The sequence below is a fragment of the Corvus kubaryi genome, unplaced genomic scaffold (genome assembly GCF_017639235.1).
Source record: "Corvus kubaryi isolate FWS band 111438036 unplaced genomic scaffold, C.kubaryi_AGA036_p1.0 37341, whole genome shotgun sequence".
NCBI lineage: Eukaryota > Metazoa > Chordata > Aves > Passeriformes > Corvidae > Corvus > Corvus kubaryi.
The window spans coordinates 9002866-9018280 of NW_024581112.1; the positions used below are offsets into that span (position 1 = coordinate 9002866).

The 15415-nt window shown below is 45.0% G+C and overlaps 2 protein-coding genes across 8 annotated transcripts in view; one reads left to right on the top strand and one right to left on the bottom strand.

Annotated features, from left to right (window-relative positions):
* GRAMD1C (GRAM domain containing 1C) overlaps positions 1 to 5677 on the bottom strand; it is a 52962-nt gene extending 47285 nt beyond the window's left edge. For 2 of the 7 annotated variants that reach the window (XM_042031802.1, XM_042031801.1), the window contains exons 1-2: positions 4601 to 5111; positions 3802 to 3930 (exon numbers count right to left, since the gene is read on the bottom strand). In XM_042031802.1, coding sequence (XP_041887736.1) covers positions 3802 to 3930; positions 4601 to 4984 — 513 coding nt within the window. In that variant the 5' untranslated portion in view covers positions 4985 to 5111. Of the gene's footprint in view, positions 1 to 1080; positions 1170 to 3801; positions 3933 to 4411; positions 4530 to 4600; positions 5112 to 5163 lie in introns of those variants that run through there. The other 5 variants (XM_042031809.1, XM_042031804.1, XM_042031803.1 and 2 more) reach the window with 5 other exon arrangements.
* A 2212-nt stretch (positions 5678 to 7889) lies between these two features.
* Positions 7890 to 15258, top strand: LOC121666334. The gene is made up of 4 exons (XM_042031810.1): positions 7890 to 8238; positions 11932 to 12375; positions 13941 to 14082; positions 15144 to 15258. The coding sequence occupies exons 1-4, from the start codon at positions 8115 to 8117 to the stop codon at positions 15151 to 15153; spliced, it is 720 nt and encodes a 239-aa protein (XP_041887744.1). The 5' UTR covers positions 7890 to 8114; the 3' UTR covers positions 15154 to 15258.
* Positions 15259 to 15415: the final 157 nt, after the last annotated feature.

The following is a 15415-nucleotide window of genomic DNA, read 5'->3' on the forward strand; positions in this document are numbered from 1 at the left end:
AGAAACCAAATCCATGTGTGTAAAAATTCAAAATACTTTCTCAATCTTGTGCAACCTCATTCGCTCTTCTATTATGAAAAGTAAAAGGCTTATTTTCACTTTTCATTGTATCAGTTATTTGCTTCTATTGTCAGACTCCTCCACACTGACCAACTCTTTAAACTGGCATTACACTCCAATCAATTGCCTTTTTTTAAACCCTCTTTTATTATCTTCTTTCCAACACCTCCTTGACACCTCACATTTCCAAATGCTTAACGAAGCCTCCCAAATACAAGTAATTTTCTGAGATGCTCATTTGATTTCCAGTCGTTCCACCTACCTTTTCATTCCAAGGGAAGGACTTACTTTTTGGGTTTTTTTTCCACAGGCATTCTTCTTATTGCAGACATACATGAACTTTCTTTGACTGTTCATTAATGTAAACTAGAGTCCCCAGACACAAGGGGCTCACTTTTGATGCAAGGATGCTTTTCATTAGTTTTCTCATTCACCTTTACCTTCTTCACTATGGTAGAATACTTAAGGCTTTTAGGTTTCTTCTTCCAAAGATGTTAAACTGAACCATATTTCAGTATGAAGGGCATAAAAAAGGATAAAAAGATGAATTCAGAATCCTGAGATAGGGCTTCCAGATATAACTTAATTTCCAATCATCTTTGCCTTTCATAATCTATTTGCAGTTGCCAAAACTAGGACTATTTAATCAAATGGAGATACAAGCTTTACGCTTTCCAGCACAGAGAGAAAGCCCCAAGATTAAGTTTGTAAGCAATCTTTTTTCTTCCTCCAGTGAGGTTGTAGAAGTCCAGCTTTGTCCACCTGCAGGTGGGGGGGTGGGACCAAACCAAAAAACATCCTGTGACACACTATCAACCTTACAAACAGCAGTTAGTAACACTATCATTTTAAGAACTGCTTACAGTAACAGAGAAAACTAATTATTTCTCAAAAATTTTCAATAAAGATATCCAAAGGTTTGGGTTTTAAGAGATAAGAAAAATTTCACATAGGATAGTGATAGGCTATTCTTCTTCCCTCCCTGGTATTTCTCTGCTACCCTTCCTTCTCCCCACTCACCATAGCCAGGAGAGAGATTGTATCCCAGAGGCTGCCAGCCCTAGCCTGCTGCTAATTACATGTGCTCACAGCACCTACTGAGCATTCATGATACCTGGCCTGACTTCCAGAGGCATGGCACAACTGCCTACTCCCACTCAATCCATGAAAAATTGAAGTCAAACCAGTCAGGCTCCAACATCCACATTTGGTTTCTATCATCAGCAAAACACGAGTACATCATCCTCAGAAGAAATGAACCCTTGGAGCAAACCTAAGCTGTTGGAAACGTGCAGCCTCTCCAAGCAAATAACCCAGGCAACAAAGCTGATCCCTGGCTGCTACCACAGGCTAGTCCTGCTGTTGTAGCAATCCCTCCATTCTACTGACTTAAGAGTGGGAATGAGCATAAAAGTCCCCACCTGCCACAGGAAACTCAGATCATCTTCATCAAATGTCAGTGACACATGCTTCACACACTGCAACAGGCTGCCTTCCATGCTATCACCTACACATTTACTATGACTCAGACTTTTGGGAGTTTTAATGATTTGTTTTTAATACTCAGCAGCTGATCATCAACCATGCAAGTTATTGAAACATTTTCTGTCAAGAAGAGATGCCAATGACATAACATTTTAAATAGAAGATCTTAATTTTTGCCTCGAATTTCTGACTTTCTGGTTCCTGCTACTTTACACTTCAGTTGCCTTGAGGCTGAGAAAATAATGGCTTCCTATAACCAGGCTGGTAGAGGTTTTTAAAACTAATCAGTGACAGGCTGTAAGGCTACAACATTTCAAGCCACAGCATTATCTTACAAGAGGGAAGTATTATACAATGACTTTGTTTTAACTGCAAGGTCATATTTGCAGAACCAGATAAACACCAACATCAAACAAATACTAAGGTCTTGAAGTTAGACAGAAGATAATAATTTAATCATACTGGAAAACACCTCACACAGCACCTGCCACTGCACTGAAGAATGCCACTCCCATGAAGTTACAGGCACACATTACTACAGGAAGCAGAGTGGCACTGGGACGATACACAATATCCTGCACTGTGCAGGCTCAAAGCTCTGTTCAAAGAAACTTCAAGCCTTCAGCACGTCTCAAACCAGAGAGTGCAAAGCCAAAAGCACAGCTACATTGTCCACATAGAATACTTTAATAACTTTATTTTCAATTGCCAAGCCTATCAAGGAAACACTGAGTTGTTAACTGCAGGTCCAACAACCTGACACCGAGACCTGACAGGTTTATTCCTCACACAAAATACCAGCTGCAGTAGTGGTTGTACACAAACCATCAAGCATTAGTTTGCACAATCTAATTTGCCACCTCACAAGAGCATAGCTGGCAGTTACAATGTCTGCACAGCACAACTTCCTATCCACTCGAGTGCAGAGACACAGCTGGGCACAGGCAGGACAGCCCTGCACCATCCTTGTCTCTGTAGGGATAGTGAAGGAAATACTGAACACCACAAGTACTCACTCTAGTAACACAAGTCTACAACCTGCTGGGATTTTATTAGGCCTGTCCCATTTCCATCAGTTTCAGACTACTGATGCTCAGTTTAAGAGTACACATGCATTTGGAGAGTGTTTATCATATGGCCTGAGATGCAAAACCAGATGTCCTGACCATTAGGACATCTACTTGTGAACAGGAGGGATGAAAACATACAAGCTAGGTTTATAAATAAGGAGTTGGGAAATCTGATCCACCCCCACTTCTGCTTACAGCTCTGCCACGGATTCCTTATGGCCTTTGCTAGTTACTTGATCTTTCACCTGCTAAGCATAGTGAACACTCTGACAACCTCATCAGGAGAAGGACACAGTAGTCCAGATGATGTTCCTAGGAGTTTAAGCACACAGATGTACTGAGGACACCCGATACAGAACCTGAGTCAGATTCCCCTCCTCACAGCTCTGGCACTCGAAGTCTCTCATAAGATCAGCTGTCACCCTGCCTGTGGCTCCATGCACACGTGGTCTCCTTCCTATCAAACAAAAGGGATTCACCAATCCATTCACCAAACTAGCAACAAAACGTATATTCCAAGTCCACATACATATATTCACCTTCTCTCAAGGCAGTAAAAAAAAATCTACCAAAAGAAAAGTACTGAAATCAGCATTTATTATTACATACTCTGCTTTCAGTCAGGCATTTTCCTGGAAAGGAACAAAATTAAACTCCTCCTTTTCTGTCTTTCTTATTAACAAATCCCATTTTTACAGAAAACACAGGAAGTTTATCTACTCTTATTGAAAACAAATGTGTTTACTTGACAAAAACAGACACTAGGAATCCAATTCAGAACCACCAACGAGAATCAAAATTCAGCCCTTATGCTTAAAAAGCATCAGAGCTCCAAAAATGTCTTTCTATAGACATAAGAGGCACTAGGTGGGTCAATGAACCATGCCAGAGACTGGGAGACAGGACTGGACACAGAAGGCAGAAGTTCTGTCACTAACTTGATCTGTGACATCAGATAAACAACTTCAGCCCCTCTCAGTCTCACTTTACGCTTTAGTAAGCCAGTAATGATAAAATTACCTGCCTCACTACATGGGTGGAGAACACTTTACTAATTCATGACCACAAAGCAACTTGAGAACTGTGGATATAAAGCTTGTACATATACACACATATGTAAATTAAAATAGACGTATATTACATTTACAAATTGAAACCAAGTTAGAAAAGAGATGAAACACATTACCCAAAAGCTCCAGTCAGCACTCCAGCTATACTGAGCAGGACCCTGCATTTTCTCTGTGCATGAACTAAGAGTCTCCTCTGAATTAGCAAGTAGCTGGTTAATAAGACCATGATCCACTTCATGAACTTCCTGTGAACAAAGGTGAAATAAGATGGTTAGTCCACTTAACAGCTGCATATTAAATGAAACCTGACATGGTAGCTTCACCAAGGTGAGTGGTATGGAAACACTTCCCACTGACAGCTTTCTCACTGGAGGTTTTTTTTTCCCCTAGACTATACTATATTTAAATTTCTTTTACATTTTTTATCAAAGTATTTTATTTCCACTGCAGCCCCCAACTTGTACACTGAAGCTGCAGATACTTGGAACTGAAATAACATCAACACAAGACATCAGTGCCTAGCCTGCAGCACGTCTCAGGAATCTGTGAGACTTTTCAGAACCTGAGAAAGGTCATACAGGTGTAGCATTTTTACCAGAGGACTGACACATATTATTATAATATCGATACATGAAATGTTTATACTTACTGCTAGTTACACTGTAAGTTGTATATAAATACACGCCGAACACTTCAGAGGCAAATAATTTAACTCACATCACTTACTATGAAGATATAAGCAGTACTGTTTTCTAATTCTGTAGTAGACTCCTTTGTTATCAGTATTCTTCGCTTTGGAGGTCAGTTGTACTTTATGAAGGGTAACCGAGCCACTGAAAGTCACTTGTGCCATTCCACCCAGCAAACGGTACAAACCCAGCCCAGGGCCCTAACCAGTAACCCCGCCTGTACTACCGCATCCGCCGGGACGAGGCAACGCTGCGCTTCCACTCCAACTCCGAACCGAGCCGGTGTTGGGCCACCCCCGGCGGCCCGGGGCGCGCATCCCCGCCCAGCGCTGCCCCGGGGCTGCGGCCCGGGCTGGGGACACGCTGCGGAGGGGACACGGGGCGAGGCAAAGGCACAGACACTCCAGGCTACGTGGCGTGAGAGCAGAGCTGCCCCCGGGGGGCTTTTCCACTCAAACACCCGGACTCGCTGCAATCCCCACCAGTTGCTGCTCGCCCGCTCCCGCCCCACCATAACGCCGGGGTGCAGCAGCCGCCCCCGCGCTGGGTCTCCCGGCAGCCCAGACCCTCCCTGCACGGAGCCCGCAGGGCGCTCGCCACCCCCACTCATCGGGGAGCCCCGGGGACCACCCTGCCTCTGGCCCTGCCTCGCCCCACAAACTTTCGGGGAGGTGGGTGGGTACGGCAGAGATTCCCGGCGCTGCCGGCGGAGCCGCGCCGCCGCCGCGTCCGGGGCCCGCCCGTGCGGCCCCCCGGGGAAGGAGCGGGGCTGCCGCCCCCCGCACCTACCTGCGCGGCCCGCCGCTGGCCCGGGGGACGGCGGGGCGGCGGCCGGGGGCACGGAGCCCGCCGGAGGGGCGGGCGGGGAGCGCAGAGCGCGGCGCTTACCATGGAGGGGGGCGAGGACGGCGCGGCACCCGCCGGCTGCCTCCGCGGGGCGCACGGCGGGGCCGCGGCCGCCATTTAAAGGGGCCGGCGGCCCGCGGCGGGAGGAGGCTGCCAGGGGCGAGCGGCGCCGCTGCTGCTGCTGAGGAGGGGGAGCCGTCATGGGGGGCGGGGAGCGCTGCGGCGCCGCCGGTTCCCCCCTCGTCCGGCCGCGGCAGCCCCTCTGCGCCTTCCACAAGGGTTAACTGGGAAGCCTGCGCGCCGGTGGAAAGTTTGAGGGCTGTAGTAGGAAAAAACTCGCGGCTGCGGGGGGGCGGCGTTCGCTGCCTCCTGCCCGAGGGAGAGTCCCGCGCCCGCGGCCCTCCGTGAGCGCAGCCGGTTAAACAGCGCCCGGGCAGCAAAACGGCTCCCACATCCCGGATTCGTGGGATTCGGCGGAAAACACCGCCGAGAGGCCGCTCCGGGGGGACTCCTAGGGGGAGAGGGGGAAAGCTGGCTGCGGGCCGAGCAGAGGATGAGGTGACATAAAGGAAGTCAGTGAGAGGGAGTGTCATCGCAGGAAACCCTGGGTTTCGTTTTTAAAGCTGGTGAGCGGCGCCGAGTGGTATGATGGCTCGCAGATTTGTGCCCTCAGGTCACCTCACACAAAAAGAAGAGCCCTGTGAGGTGCAAAGAAGTAGGCTGGTAGATGATGGTAAAAGCGATGGATGGCCAAGGGAAGGAGGAGTAGAGCAGCCTGTTGTGACAACAGTGCTTCCTCCTGTTGTCCCCTTTCTCTCTACCTCTTCCCTAGAAAGTGTGTGGAGGCTCTCCCTGAAGGGACATGTCAGGGCCTTGTGATACCTGCTCACTGCTACAATAGCAAAGGTGCCCGAAGTCCCCATGGGTGACACCCCTTCCCAGCTGTTGGCCCAGACAGGACAGCTTTAATGCAAGCAACGGCAAGTCTCCAAAATTTACAATAAAGTGTAAAAAGGAATGTGCATTTTGTTTAATTTTTTGCCTTGCTTTCTTGATTTGCACCTGAAACTCGAATTTTGAGGGCTTTTTTCAACAATACTCAGGGTACCAGTTTATTTTTCTTTTTGTCCAAAAACTGAATCATACTGGGTTATCCAAGTGGGAGAAGCTTCATGTTCAGCTGCTGGCTGCCAACAACACTAACCCCCTTTGTATTCCCTCGGTTAAAAGCTGGCTGACCTGGCACTTTGGCTCAGGCATGACCTACTTAATGGAGGATTCACAAGAGAATTGCTAGTTCAGGATGAAATGAACATAAGTAGCATTTGCAGGAACAGTGGTGGTATGTCCATCACAACACACTTGAAGGGTTTTTTTGAAGCACACCAAGTACTTGGGTTTAAATCAGGCAATGTTTGGATGGCCTTTGGTTCAGATCCATCTTTGCATGCTGACTCCTCTACACACAGTCAAAATCAGTACTCAAAACTGGTAACTCAGTCCCAAATCCTCTTGATCTGCCAGATGCCTTTGACTCTACTGGTTATTCCCTCCTCAAACTCTTCATCGTTTTGGACCCCTGATTTTTTCCTTTCATGGATATTTTGGGTTTGCTCACTAACACTTTGGCAGTACTTCCTTCAGAAGACCCTCACCATCTTCCATCTTTCTTCTCAAGTGCTCTGTTGCTCTGCACTTGGTCCCAGTTCCCTTCCTAATATGATTTCTGCCTGGTAATCACAGGTCTTCCCGCTCTCCCAAGCCATTTCAGAGAAGAATTTGCCTCCCAGGTTCCTTTAACTGTACTCCCTCTAGCCTATCCTGCTTTCACTGATTCCACTGCTTTGGGATCAGCACACCAAAGCTAGAGTGACAACTGGTGACTCCAGGAATGGACCTTGACATTATTTGGTCAGCCAAGTTTTGCAAATCAAGTGTGGGTCCTTTTTGCTTTCAAATGCAAAGAAAAGCAGAAATAGTCATGCCTCTCTCAGCTGCATTGTGCTCTAAGAGGTATGGAATTGAGTCTTTACTGGATACTCAAGCACAATTCCATTACCTGAAGAGTTTTAAAGAGATGCAAGATCCTGAGATAAAGTGTGCCATAATCCCTAATCCTGTAGTTGAGGGAAGAGGTGTCAGCCAAATAGTGACAGTAGCCCATGCTTGGTACAGGGGTAGCACGGCTGGCAGAGCTGGGTGGTACATGTGGGGCTTGGAGCTGCTGTAGCTCCTCTCACAAAGTCATGCTCTGTGTGGGCCTTGTATAAACACAGGCTAACTCAGAGCACACCTGCTGGTGTTGCACATAGGCCACCCTCTCCAGCAGTTTTCCCCTTCACCCGAGTCATATAGACAAGCTGTACTTAAATATAAATAGAGTTTAAGTAGTCGACTTTTGATGAAAAAGGGTTTGCTCTGCACTGAAAAAAACACCTTGGGGAATACAGGTCATCTATAAACACCATGTGCATATAGCCACAAAGATACTGAGTTCCTTTTGTGGTGCATTAGGGTGATACTGTGGTACATTAGGGTCTGCCTGTTCAGAAAATTAAGCCAATGCTCTTTGTTTTCTCACCATCACTCGGGAGGGGTTCAGCAGAAGAGAGGTCTCCTTTGGAGTATCTGGATATTCTGTACTTGGCCCAAAGTTGTGGTTTATACAAGCCTAAAGTGAAAAACAATGTATTATCTTCCCTCTGCTCTCAGAGCATTTTTGGCATGTTCTCAGAGAGAGATCAGAACAGCCCCAGGGGAAGTCACTGTTGTCACTTCAAACGTGGCTCTCATCCAGGGAGCAGGCAGAGCACTGCGAGCTCGAAGCTGTGGTAACTTTAGGAAGTGTGACATTCACTGGGCAGAATGTGAGGTCCTGTTGCTATAATACACACATGTTTTTACCCGTACTACCAAAGGGAGAGATGGTGAGGCCATGTACTTCAGCAACCATGAGCCAGCACATTGGGAAATTCTATAGATCTGCAGTGTCTTCATTCATCTTCTTCTTGGTGGTGGGTGAGTACTAAACCACCTTCCTTAATTAGAAGAAATGTAGGTTGTTCTTGGAGCTTAGCTTGAGAGGTTCTCTTCTTTTTTTCTTTTTTTTCTGTAATGTAGCTTTCCATTGAGGGCTTCCTCAGGGTGCAGGGAAATTGTATTTAGTGTTGTGCATTGCATTAAAACATACTTTTCTTGTTAGATATGTTCGTGTTTATCTAATATAAATGTTCAGAAAGAGTGTATTTGCCTGCCTTTTCCCAGATGTGTATCATCATTGCTAGAAGTTTCATTTCTATTTTATTTCTCTGATATATTAGCAACCAGTTATTGTCACAAGGTAGTTATTCATATCCCTTTGTGAAAGCCAACCTTAGCCCAGGGCAAAAGTCATATAAATTAAGAGTAGCAATGTGCAGCAATTGATCACTTAATCATAGATGTCTGGGAGCTGGATACAGCTTGTAAAGCACCCTCATGGCACCAGCATGGTATGAGTGCGAAGCTGAGCTCTAAAGCCAACAAAACCATCTGAAAGACAGTAATTTCAGCAGGAGAGGATTTTTTGTGGCTTGGAAATTGGGCCCTATTTGTTCTCAACCCCTCCTCCAGCTACTGAGTGTGAATGAAGGAGAGGAGGTTGAACTGGAAAGGTAGAATTCTGCACTGAGCTCCACACACCATTTTGGTTCCCCCATGCTGTTGGCGGCTGGCAGAAGAAGCTTGCAGGGCTGCTCGGATTTACTCCAGGCACCAAAGACTTCAGTGAGGCTCCAGGACAGGAAGAGAGTGCAGCTATTACTTTATTCTTTCCTTTTGTCACCCCACCTCCTCTAGCCTGCCTTGTGTATTTCCCACTTACAGGTCTGATATGGCCTTACATGGGAAAGTATCAACCTGCAGATTACATAAAGGGAAAGCTGAGGGCTTCGTAGGTGCCCTGTTAGTACTGCCAAATGTGGAGCACATTCCCACATTACAGGGAGTCCCGGAGAGCTTTCTCCCCCGTGGCTGAAAATTGGACGTGAACTAACGACTTCATATGACAATGACCTATTAGATCATCTAATCGTTTTTCCGGGTCTAGACAGGATCATCCATGCTGTATTTCTCTGTACCCTTGTCTAGCTCAAGTGCTTTCACCACAAAGCCTTGCATTCCTCTCCATGAGGCTTGAGCCCCACAACCCGCATAACAAGGGACCTACACATCACTCTGCTAATGAAGCAATTGACTTAAAAAGAGCTTTGAAGCAGAGTCAGCAAAGCATTTGGCATGGTATGCTCCCAGATGCCAAAACGATAAGGGCATTGTGTAATTGAATACCAGTGAACTAATATGTTCCAGTTTTGCAGCCTTAAAAAAGAAAAAGAAAGAAAACAAAGGGAGAAAAATAGAGGTAGTGCTGTGACCTTCTCAGTGAAACCCTCAAAGAAAGCTGGGGTGAAACAAGACAGCTTACTCCTCTCCTGTTTTGGTTTTCCTAATTAAATTACATGATTTGTATTGAACCAAAGATGTGGAATAAAACAGATGACAAGGCCAGTTATTTCATGATAGGAGAAGTGTATAAAACTCATGATGAACAAAAGCGGCGTCAAAGCACATTGTTTCTACTCAGTTACATTCTCTATGTCATTAAGTGTCTGTGCAAAAATTATACCTTTTGCATCACTAAAAGAAATAAAAATTACAGTTGTGTCACAGGGGTGCATATGTCAAGGCTGGAATACTTGCAGAAGAGAAGAAATTTTGTGGCCATTCCTTGAAAACAAGGTATCAGTAGCACACGCTAACTAAAGCAGCAGTTATCTCGTGGAGAAAATGGTTGATAAACTGAGATTTTAAAAGAGCATTATTATAAAACTGCTCAAATTCACTGTAATAAATAACTAAATATATCACTTCAGAATATTTGATGCACAAAAATTGTAATATGTCAAGCTTTGTCTGTTATTTCGATTATACTTTGTATTTTGTCAAAGTATCTTGTCAAGATACTTCAACTTTTATGACTGCTGCCTCGATACATGGATCTAACTGGACAGGGAAGATCTGGACCTCAGATTTCCCCAGGTAACTCCAGTGGGCTCATTGGTAAGATTACATATGAATGGAAGGATATTATCTCATCTGGTGCCTTTAATACGAACTACTAATTTTAGGGAACTGGATTCAAAACTGTATTTGGGTACCTAATTCTCAGTCATCCAATTCCCATGGATTGGCGTTTCAGTTCTAACGCCAAAATTTTCACTTGGAGGTAAAAGCACAGAGCACCAAACAGCTCATAAGGTTTTTCACATGCTCTGTTGCTGCCTAGTTTCGTGGCCAGTTTACAGTTCCTGTATTTTTGCATCTGAGAGTTATCTCTTGCCTCATATTTAAACTGTAAGCTCTATACCCCAGCCTTTTTGAGGTGCCCAGAACAACAGGGCCCTGCTGTCTGACAAAAATCCTCTACTCCCATAAGAGGCATAAATAATAATAACTATGAATACAACTGTGAATTTTGTGTACAAGCATGCCTGGAGGAGCCATTCAAGTAAGTCTCAAACTGATCATAAAGAGGGTTGGTTTTCCATTGCCTCGAGACATTTGTCCCTGAGCAGAGAGCATCTATTGTCATTGTGATGCTTTACCAGACCCACACAATAGCGTTTCACTCTCTGTGCATGGCAATGAAAGACTCAAGACAATGGGAAATCACGACCTTCACTCTGGAGTGCTCTGCAGTCCTTGACAGGACACGAACTAACTCCAAGGGAGACTGTTTCACTTGAAGAAAATAAAACAACGGAAGAAGCTTTTCCAAAAATTGGTCTGAACTCCTTCTTGGCAAAAGCTTATTTTTAGGTTTGTTTTTCCCTCTTTTTGAGACAGCAACTATTCCTCTCATTTTCTGTGCCCAGGCTTGTTCCCAGAAATGAGATCCACTCCCGCTACTCTTAGCTCAAGCATATGATACTGTGATTAGCACCTGAGTATGAGAAGGCAGGTTGAAATATCTAATACAGACATGTTCATGTTTTTCTAACAAAAGTTAGCAGGAAATGGTTCCTTCACAGAGCATAGCTGTCACCCTCAGCCTCAGTACGTGCACAAGGCTGATGTTCAGTCCCCCAGACGGCTGATAGGATCTGCTGGGGATTCGGTCTCTGGTATTGGAGATTCTTCCCATAATTTCAGGATTTCCTGTCCTGTAATGAAAGTGCATGTCAGAAATTCTAAGAATCACATTATGTTTTGGGATGCAGGCAGTTGCATCAGCTACGCACTTATTCAGTGCACTTGCCAGAATAGAACTGCTGGTGTATAACTGTACGTGCATTTTTTAGCTTTGCCTCAGAAGCAGTTGAAGCAGGGACATCAGGCCCTGAGACTTTTTGGGGTGGGAAGAAAGAGATTAGTGTTGCAGGTGGAAATGTGGCTGACTGGATTCAAAATTTCACCCAAAGCCATTAGACAGTGGCATTGTTTGTCCTCTAGGATGGCAGTAGAAAGGATCTGATATTCAGGAAAAGACCTAAGAACATAATCTAAGCAGGACCTAGGAAGAAAATCCCTATCACCATAACAGTGACTGCCCTCAAGTCCTAATTCCAGGACCCATTCCTTGTGCCGGTTAGAGGTCGGGAGCAGCAGGGACATTTATCATATTTAGCATGCTGTCACCCTCAGCCGTCCTCTTCTCTCTCTTCCCTGGTACAGATGTAGGAGTTACTGGCAGAGGTGCAAACAGGGAGAACGCAGCAGCTGTAACTCATGTAACAGCACAGCCTTTGTTGTTGACACCTGAGCCGTGGAACCTTTTGGTGACTCAAACGCCAGCCAAGGAGAAAGCCAAAGAGGGTGAAACTGTGGTCTTGAACTGTCATCTTAACAGTCCGCAGTGTCCCTCCCTGACCGACCTGATGGTGAAGTGGTACAAAGAAGATGAAAAGGGCCAGATGGACCTGCTAGAAAAGAATGTGACCATGTTGCCAAATAACTCCAGGGTCTTCATGAGTGGAGACTTGTCCCAAGGGGATGTTTCCTTGATTATCCTCAATGTGACAACCAGTGACCATGGTATTTATTTCTGTGAGGTTACACTTCCGGATGGGAAGGTGGTGACAGGAGATGGCACAAAGCTCAGGATCAGGAGGGCTCTGGGTAATACTTGGAATTATTTACTTTTTTCCTCCTTGTTTTTCCTCCAAAGCTGGTCTTCACATTTGCAGAAACAGGGAAGTTGGCCTGTTTAGCCTCTGGCATTAAGAGCCTGGTGTCATGCAGTGTAATTGCTCTATAGCACTTCTCATTATTTTTGTAAGGCCAGCTAAAATTCATTAGCTTGTCTCTATAAACAATCACAGGTATTATTATAAGAAGGAGCATTTACAACAACAAAAAAAGAAGGAATAACATTATCCATAAAAATAAACTCATTGTAAAGAATGAAACAATCAAACAAGTTCCCCTTGTACTCACAGCTCTGGCAGAAGCCCTGTGACAGGTGACAAGGTACCATCTCAAGGAATAGCTCTAGACCTCTTTTTTTTGATGTTATTTCTCTCCAACCCACTAGCTTGCATAGTCATTCCTTAACTCCGAATGACGTAAGTAATCCCACAATAATCATGAGGATCGTATATAATATCATCGTTATATAATTTCTGATGAACTTCATTCACATCAAAATGAAAGTAGCATTAAAAGGGCCATGCTATGTTTTCTTAGCCCCACAGATACACACTAGCCGTGTTAAGTAAAGTAGTAACTTGCTATGCCTGTATCAGCTGGAAATGTCAAACCTTCCCTTTTTGTAGGCTCAACAGATTCCAGTCCCAAAAAGTCAGCACATCAGAAGGGTTATTTTCTTATTATCTAATTAAGAAAAAATACCTCCTTCTGTGTCAAGAGTAAATTACACAAGTGCCATTTCCCTCTTATTCATTACCAAATCTTCTATCTCACCAAGGTTCACTAAACCTTTGGCCTTTTGAGCCTGAGTTACTAATTTTTATAAAACTACTCAGTTTAAACTATAACACCAAGGCAAGAAAACTGTGCCCCTCTGCAAGGGCTTGGTTGTGTGTCTAATAAGGTCTGCTGTTGGCTTGATCTCATAGTCTCAGTAGCACAGGTTACTCCTGAAATGTCTGCACTCTGGCTAGCATAATTGCCTTTCTGTGTTCCTGAGATGATGAAATGTATAATTTCAGCACTATGCCATCTCTGCCATGCAACAGTCCCAAGAGCAGCCAGTCAAGGAAAGGACTTCAGCAGAGCTCTGTCTGCTCTCTGGTGCTGTCTCCTTTGGAAGCAGACAGGGAGACCGATGGCTTTCTCAAAGTTGTCAGAGTAATTTTTTTCTTTTCAAAAATAAAGCATACAGGCCTGAGTCCCATTAATTCAAGCAGCAGCTTCTTTTGCCATCCCATAGTGCCTAGCTGATGAGGGAGATTGCTGGGGTGATGAGGCTGTCCTGTCTCTAAAGCCCCAGAGAGCATAGCAGCCTAGGAATGCTGCTTAGGAATTCCTACATAGGAATGAAAAAAATCAGTAGCTCTGTAGTGCAAGACACTCTAGTAGGGATTTCATGTCAGACAAGACATCAGCATAATCACAGTAAGCAGGTTCCCCTGCAGCCACTGCAGAAAACATGCTGGCTGCATTGCATGCACTTGTCTGGAAAATATCTTATGTTACTCTCTCTACCTTTCTTTCTCCCCCAGGCTTATTTGGAATAGAAGAATCCATTGGAACAATCATTGGGGTTGTGGCAGCTGGTATTGGAGGCATAGCGGTTCTGATCATTGTTTTAACCCCGCAGCTGAGGAAGTGCATCCTCTGCATGGGACAAGAGTCTCGCCAAAGGTACCAGTGTTCTAACTGAAAGAGGAGTTAGACATTTACTTACCTCTGGTCAGACATGGGATCTGGTTCAGGAGATAAGCAGTGTGAACGAAACTCTAACAGAGCTGGCTCTATGTTCCATCACTTTTTCAAATAGTTTTTTGTTTATATTGGGTAGAGCTTCACCAATGGGCCTAATGAGTTACCTATAAAGAAAATAATAGGATCTTCTTCAATTGCCACTTTTCAGCCAAGAGTTTTTCAGTGAGATGTTGCAGCTTCTTTTAACAAAGACCAAGGACTGATTCAGTTCTTTAACATTTATGCTGAAGGATGGTTCTTCCTCCTGCCAGCTTCATGCTTACATCTGTATTCTTGCAATGCTTGTGTACAAAAAGCCTATTAATGGCTTAGGTGTGTGAGGTGTGGTTTTTAAAGCTGTATTTAAAGATCTCTCTTCTATTAGAGCAGCTGATAACGTTGGGAAAACCAGACATTTTCACCACACATGAGCCAAAGAAATGCCTCAATAAGAGGCTGATGTACCCAAAAGCTTGCCTGCTTTTTTTCCTGTTCTGTCAACTGGTCTAATTTGAGGAGACTGACACTGCATTTTGAAACAAGTTTAGTTCCCATTTTGAGCAATCCAAGATGTGGTATGCGTTTCAAACCAAGCTCAGCTGACTTTTTGCGTTCAGTGAGGAGACTTGTGATTTGCACCTCTTCTCCTGGCGCCCAAATATCTTGCTCGGCGTGATGAAAAAAATCCCCTCCCTGAAGGGCTGAAGGAAGAGCTGCTCTTGCCATTCACTGGAGCGCTGCCGCCACCTGATGGACAGCGTGGCGGGGACCGGGACACGCCGGGAGCTCTGCCTCTCTCACCAGGGAGGATCTTCCAGCCTTTGCTGGGAAGCGTACTCCCTTCTATAGGCTGATGCTGCCCACAGAGCATCATCCCTCTGCAAACAGTCTACATTAAGAGTTTACAACTTCGTTTTTTGCCAGAAAGCCTAGGAGGAGTTTATTGTGTTGTCCTGACTCTGTGTTGCTCACTCATTCTCTCTCCTTTCCTTCTTGCTCAGCATAGCTTGAGGTGCAGCATTAGAGGAGTTGCTGGGATATGCGAAGCCTGCAGGTGGAACAACTTCTGATGCCCCATAAGTGGAGTTCTAGATGGAATAAAAGCCTTTGCCTCTACATGTTGACTCGGCTTTTTAATTTTTGTTAGCAAGCTTCTTTTTCCTGCAGCTTTAAGAGCCACAGTGGCATATTCACCATCCTCCTGCAGCAAGGAGCAAAGCAGCCTTTTGTGAAGAAATTTGTATTATCACCTGCCAAAACTCCACTTAGTCTG

Bases quoted from the DNA above. Each gene is read 5' to 3' on its own strand.
- LOC121666334 (XM_042031810.1), top strand. From the start codon at position 8,115: ATGTTTTTACCCGTACTACCAAAGGGAGAGATGGTGAGGCCATGTACT. The intron at 8,239-11,931 runs GTGAGTACTAAA...TCCCTGGTACAG, and splicing joins CATCTTCTTCTTGGTGGTGG to ATGTAGGAGTTACTGGCAGA. The intron at 12,376-13,940 runs GTAATACTTGGA...TTTCTCCCCCAG, and splicing joins CAGGATCAGGAGGGCTCTGG to GCTTATTTGGAATAGAAGAA.